Genomic DNA, 6909 nt, shown 5'->3' on the forward strand with positions numbered 1-6909 from the left:
CACTGTAGACATTTGTCATCATGATTTAATCACACACACATTTACAACATGCAGTCCATCCAAAGCCCGCCCTAACCCTCTCTCATCCAATCGCAACCTTCCCCACTGTGTCCCGCCTCTCTCGGAATGCTCCGGTGCCTTTACCCATTGGTGGAACCCCCTGTCAGTTAGAAAGGATGTTACTATTACATAGTAATAAAAAAAGCAGCTATCTGTTCACTGATTGGTTTATTTCTCAAACTCTGGTCCAAAAATGACAATGATTATTTGGAGTGTACAATGCAAGGCTTTAGGATGTGTGTAGTGTGTGTGTGTTCAATGCAAGCCTTTAGAATGTGTGAAGTGTGTGTGTGTGTGTTTATGTTCAATGCAAGCCTTTAGGATGTGTGTAGTGTGTGTGTGTTCAATGCAAGCCTTTAGGAGGTGTGTAGTGTGTGTGTGTGTGTGTGTGTGTTTATGTTCAATGCAAGCCTTTAGGATGTGTGTAGTGTGTGTGTGTTCAATGCAAGCCTTTAGGATGTGTGTAGTGTGTGTGTGTGCTATGCCTCTGTGAAGTGTGTTTGTTAGAGTAGTACAATTCAGGCATGTTCTCCTTTAGTGGAATCCAGGTCTCTGTGTGTGTGTGTGTCTGTGTATGTGTGCCAGTGGGCCACAAACCCTGCTGTCTAGTGCAGAATAATATGGATCTGACTGGTGTGTGTGTGTGTGTGTGTGTGTGTACGTGCGCATGCACTTCCTTGTCCTCTCACACACACTCGCTCCTTCTCACATACAGAAAATAAAAAATAAAATTTCATGTCATTGCTTATTGGCTAGTCTGGTCCTGCTGCTCTTCTGATTGGCTGATCAGTGGCAGGAGGAGCCGAACAAGCTTTGTCCCCTCCAGGAAATAAGCATCTACACCTAAAAAGAACACACTGTGTGTGTGTGTGTGTGTGTATGTGTGTGTGTGTGTGTGTGTGTGTGTACTAGCACGGCATTGAATACAGTTTCAGTGTGTGTTTAACCGTTAAAGAGATGTAGGGACTGGCGTGACATTGAATTAAAACACAAACACACACACACACACATTGAATTAAAACACACACACACTCATCTGACCTCTGAATGACCTTCAGCTGACCCAGACCACAACTTTAACGGCCTGTCCAGGATGGGCACCAGTCAGACCCGACATTACGATCAGCGACCACACTGGCTATTGCAACAGCCTCAGCATTCAGGCTGGACGAGCAGAGCTCAGATGAAGCAGATCAGCTGCCAGGCATGACTAGCCGATCTACAGACAGATGAGGAGATGTTTGAGGTGGTCTGAAAGGGTTCTCGGACACTTAAGGGTTCAAGTCATATTCTGGTGTGTGTGTGTGAGTGTGTGTGTGGACAGGTTGTGGTTAGGGGAAGCAGGCTTTCAGTATAATCTTCTTGCAGGCTGTAAAGTTGACAAATCAGCATCAGACTGTGTTTGCGGTTTACATGTTTTTTTTTTTGCTTTTTTTTTGCCAGCGTTGAAAGTGTTTGGTGGGGAGGGATTGGTCAACGTTGGGGAGTGATACTGTACAGTTCATGAATATTTATATATTTATATGCTTTAAACCCCACCCTCTTCATGAATATTTATATATGTATAGGCTTTAGACTCCACCCCTCTTATTCCTGCAGGTGGCACCATAATAATGGAATGACAGGTTTCCATGGTGATATCTTCATCTTTCACCTCTGCAAGCGTTTCATCTTCAGCTGCTGAAAGAAACAGAGAGATAGGGGAGAGAGAGAAAGAGAGAAGGAGAGGGAGAAAGAGATGGAGAGAGGAAAAGAGAGGATAGGAAGAGGGGAAAGAAAGAGAGATCAGGGGCAGAGAGGGTGGGGTGTATGTAGGTAGATAGTGGGGTAGATAGAGGGGTGCAGTTAGATAGTGGGGTAGATAGAGGGGTGCATGTAGATAGTGGGGTAGATAGAGGGGTGCAGGTAGATAGTGGGGTGCAGGTAGATAGAGAGGTGCAGGTAGATAGTGGGGTAGATAGAGGGGTGTAGGTAGATAGTGGGGTCGATAGAGGGGTGCAGGTAGATAGAGGGGTGCAGGTAGATAGTGGGGTAGATAGAGGGATGTAGGTAGATAGAGGGGTGCAGGTAGATAGTGGGGTAGATAGAGGGGTGCAGGTAGATAGAGGGGCGTAGGTAGATAGTGGGGTAGATAGAGGGGTAAAGGATATCATTACCATGATCAGTTGCTATACTCACTGACCAGCACCCACACACACTCTAACTGGTGGAGATACTCCTCTCCTCTACTCCATCTCTCCTCTCCTCGTCTGTGCTTTCCTTCCTTCTACTTTTCTCCTCCATCTCTAGGCTCTCCTCTTCTCCATCTCTTTTCTCTCTCCATCTCTCCTCTCCTCCATCTCCTCTCTTCTTTCTCCTCTCCTCCCCTCAATCTCTCTCCTCTCCTCTATCTCTCTCTTCTCCTCCATCTCTCCTCCATCTCTCATGGCAGGAAGTGTCTATTTCCTGACTTGTTGCTCAGCTGACCAGTCACCACACTGCAAAGCATCATGGGAAATGTAGTTTATTGGATTCCCCCTTGCTGTGTAGTCAGACATGTTTGCATGCCTCCTGAGATACAAACGATCAGACAAAACCTTCAAAAATGTCAAAAAAGAGTCCAAACATTTAGATGCCATGGAGTCATCAGCTCTACCAACTGATAGCTCTCTTGTGATGGCAATTTACGTAACCAAGAAGACTAACATTTGACTCATAATCATAATGGGCAGTTATCCAAGATATCCAATTGGTCCTTACCATGATGGGGGGCCTGTCTAGCACTGTCTGCCTAAGATCTGATTGGCCCGTCATCATGATAGGCGGCTGGCTGTCTATGACATCTGATTGGTATTTCACCGTGATGGGCAGTTATCTCAGAGAATCAAATCAACTGATAGGATGAAGGCACTTACTTCTTGTCCTGTTTGGCTCCTCCCCTGATGGCCACTGATTGGCTGTTCTGGTAGAAGCCGCCGCCCCCTCCACCACGCAGCATATTGGGATGTGTAGGGGACGCCACAGGGGGTTGGCCTGGCCGAATGGGCTTTGCTGGAGACAGGGATTTCAGGAGTTAATATGTGTGTGTGTGTTTTGGGGTGTGTGTGTGTATGTGTGTATGTGAGTGTGTTTGTTTTGGGGTGTGTGTGTGTGTGTGTTTTGGTGTGTGAGTGTGTGTTTTGGTGTGTGTGTTTTGGGGTGTGTGTGTGTTTTGGTGTGTGAGTGTGTGTTTTGGTGTGTGTGTGTGTGTTTTGGTGTGTGTGTGTGTGTTTTGGTGTGTGTGAGTGTGTGTTTTGGTGTGTGTGTGTGTGTTTTGGTGTGTGTGTGTGCTTTGGTGTGTGTGTGTTTTGGGGTGTGTGTGTGTGTGTTTTGGGGTGTGTGTGTGTGTGTTTTGGGGGGTATGTGTGTGTGTGTGTGTGTTTTGGGGGGTGTGTGTGTGTTTTGGGGTGTGTGGGTATGTGTTTTGGGGTGTGTGTGTGCGTGCGAGCGTGTGTAAGTATGTGCGTGCGTGTGTGTGTTTTGGGGTGTGCGTGCGTGTGTGGTGTGTGTGCTTGTGTGTGTGTGTGTGTGTGGTGTGTGTGTGTGTGTGTGTGTGTGTGTGTGTGTGTGTGCATGCTTATGTGTGTGTGTGTGTGTGCGTGCTTATGTGTGTGTGTGTGTGTGTGTGTGTGTGCGTGCTTATGTGTGTGTGTGTGTGTGTGCGTGCTTATGTGTGTGTGTGTGTGTGTGCGCGTGTCTCACCAATCTGAGCGGAGTGGCCTCTCCTGGCCATGTTCTTGGCGCGCACGGCCTCCTTGATGCGGTCCACCTCGGTCTGGTAGCGCTTGCGGTCGCGTGCCGCGTTCTCCTTGGCCTCCTTGAGCGCCGACTCCAGGGCCTTGACCCTCTCGGCCGTCGCCCGCAGACGCTTCTCCAGCTTGGGCAGCTCGCATCGCAGGTCAGCGTTATCACGCACCAGCTACCGGGGGGGAATAGAGAAAGATAGAGAAAGATAGAGAGAGAGAGAGAGAGAGAGAGAGAGAGAGAGGTAATAATAAAAAAAATAGTGAAAAAAAAGTGTTTGTGTGTGTGTGTGTGTGTGTGTGTGTGTGTGTTTGTACACATACCTGTTTGTGGACCTTGGTCAGCTGTTCTAGATTGTTCTCCAGGAAAGAGATTTTCTGCTTCTGAGCTGCACTGCCTCCAGTGTCATCAGAGTCCATCTCTGCACTCTACACACACACACACACACACACACACACACACACACACACATCAGAGCAAGCACACAAGCAGATATATTAAGACACACAGGGCTTTTCTCAATACAAAGTACGCTAAAGAACGGTCTCCCGTTCTTGAAAGTTCGAAATTGAAAAGTTAAGATCGTGAGTCCAGACTCTGAAGAACGCGAGGACACAGGACGCTCAATTTGCAGTTTGAGACAGCAGCGTTCTTGCCAACAGCAGCTTCTCTCGGAACAGCTCGGGAGTCTAGTCATTTACCTATTGCTCTATTGGTCTACCCAGTATTTCTGACATTTACAATAAAATATATAATTCACCAGCTTGTTTAAGTTTGTTTCTCATTGATTTTTTTTAATTAAATATTAATAACAATATATTCACTTGCCGATGGCGGGAACAACGTTTGAAGTTCGCAGTTTAAGTGACAGTTATGATTAACGTTAGTTGTGAAGCCTGTAGCCTATATAGCCTAAATATGGATCGGATTGTAGCAGGAATTATGATAGGTAGGCCTATTATGTATCAATGCTGCCATTTCTCTTATGCGAGTGTCACGGCTGAGCTGACGTAATGCATTGTGGAATCTTCAAGCCACCAAGTCACCACCCGATGCATCCTTGATAAAACCAACGATTCGAGGACACTTCCGGGAATGTTATGCGTTCTTGAATAAATGCGAACTTGTGAATTGGAACAGTACTTCGGCGGTGATTGATGACGTTTCAGAACGATTTTCAAGTTCATGAGAACGCAAGTATAGAAAAGAACGCATATTGAGAAAAGCCTAGTGTTAATTTTGTCACCTATTTTTAATTTAGTCTTAGTCTTAGTCTTGTGATAAAATGTCCATTTTAGTCTTTGTCATATTTAGTCATACAAATATCATTTTTGTTAGTCAAGTTTTAGTCGACTAAAAGTCTCATCATTTTAGTCTAGTTTTAGTCAAAAGAAAACTAAAGGTATCTTAGTCTTAGTCAGTTTTAGTCAAAACATTTTAGTCTTCTTTTTTTATAACAAATTATTTCTGATTACCATTTGAGTCAAATAGTGTTTTACACATCTCAATTTTCCAACAATATTGTGTGTCCACAGGGCTATTCGTCTGTTATAATTACTCATTCTGATTTTTTGTCAGTCAGTACGTTTACATGCACAGGTAAGTCAAGCTACAGTTATAGCTCGGCTGGGATTTGACCATGGACTTGACTGGACCACTGTCATGATATTCGTAGACCAGTGTTTCTCAATGTGTGGTCCGGGGACTACTGGTGGTCCGAAAGCTATCCCACGTGGTCCGCGAGCAGACGTGGTAAAATATAATATAGATGAGTTGTTTGCAATATTGAACCAACTTGTATGTAAATCCAAACAGTTCTGCAACACTGTCTATGTATGCCAGTTTAAATCATACAGTATGAATCCTCTGACACAATAAGCAAAGTGCAAAGACAATAAGCAAGGTGGTTCAGTGAGTAGGCCTATTGTGTAGACTAATATACTGTTGAAGTAGGTCTAATTTTTTATTTTTTTTTGTTAGCTAGGGTTAGTTAAGTAGTCCTTCGTCTGAAAAAATTTGAGCTAACATTAGCTAACATTACATGCTGAACATTTTCGTATGGACATTCTGGGGGATGTTAATTTGTATGAGAGAAGCTTCAACTTCTGGGTATGTAGCGTTGTGGCATAAAGCTTAGGTAGTTAGCTTGCTAACTCTGGCAGAAATCTCCGGTGTTCTTGTTCCATGTAGTTTCGTGCTGCAGCCACAGGGTTGCAGCAACAGCACATACTGTAGACTCGCCTACAGGAAAGCTGTTGAGCATAAACGCATTCGGAATATTTTGAAAACGTAACAGCTAGATATTCTGCCTTCTCATTTTGTAGACGAAAATGAAGAGAGATTTTATCTTAGTTTTTATTTCATGCAAAACATGTTAGTCTCGTCTTTTTTCGTCAACAATAATGTATCTTAAGATAGTCTTAGTCAGTGTCTCCGGACATTAATGGCGTCTCGTCATCGTCTCGTCTTAGTCATGAAAAAAAAGGTTGTTGACGAACATATTTCCTCTCGTCTCATCTGACGAAATTAACACTAGAAAAGCCCACAGACATATATACATACACAGAGGAGAATACACACAAAGACAAGACAAGGGCACACACGCACACACACACGCACACACGCACGCACGCACGCACGCACACGCACACATGCACACGCGCGCGCACAGATACACATCTGCATGCACATGTTACACTTAAATGCTATTGAATGAAACACACACACACACACACACTTACCTTTTTCACTCGTGTTGCCAAATCCTGAACAAAGAGCTTCCGAAGGTTGTGCAAAGTCTGCAGTTCCTTGGCCTGTAAACACACACACACACTATGAGTCAGTGTTAGATGTGTCTGTGTTAGATGTGTCTAGTGTTAGATGTGTCTAGTGTTAGATGTGTCTAGTGTTAGATGTGTCTGTGTTAGATGTGTCTAGTGTTAGATGTGTCTGTGTTAGATGTGTCTAGTGTTAGATGTGTCTGTGTTAGATGTGTCTAGTGTTAGATGTGTCTAGTGTTAGATGTGTCTAGTGTTAGATGTGTCTAGTGTTAGATGTGTCTAGTGTTAGATGTGTCTGTGTTAGATG

General features: G+C 44.4%; 1 protein-coding gene across 1 annotated transcript in view; it reads right to left on the bottom strand.

The window, feature by feature from the left end:
* Positions 1–7: 7 nt before the first annotated feature.
* LOC143139496 (kinesin-1 heavy chain-like) overlaps positions 8–6909 on the bottom strand; it is a 28104-nt gene continuing 21202 nt past the window's right edge. Inside the window, exons 12-16 of the mRNA XM_076300082.1 lie at positions 6564–6635; positions 4146–4250; positions 3781–3997; positions 2955–3090; positions 8–1740 (exon numbers count right to left, since the gene is read on the bottom strand). Coding sequence (XP_076156197.1) covers positions 1734–1740; positions 2955–3090; positions 3781–3997; positions 4146–4250; positions 6564–6635 — 537 coding nt within the window. The 3' untranslated portion in view covers positions 8–1733. The remainder of the gene's footprint in view (positions 1741–2954; positions 3091–3780; positions 3998–4145; positions 4251–6563; positions 6636–6909) is intronic.

This window comes from Alosa pseudoharengus, unplaced genomic scaffold (genome assembly GCF_046254945.1).
Source record: "Alosa pseudoharengus isolate Yale_2024_CS ecotype anadromous, Long Island Sound unplaced genomic scaffold, YU_APseudo_1.1 YU_APseudo_1.1_scf_22, whole genome shotgun sequence".
NCBI classification, from domain to species: Eukaryota; Metazoa; Chordata; class Actinopteri; order Clupeiformes; family Clupeidae; genus Alosa; species Alosa pseudoharengus.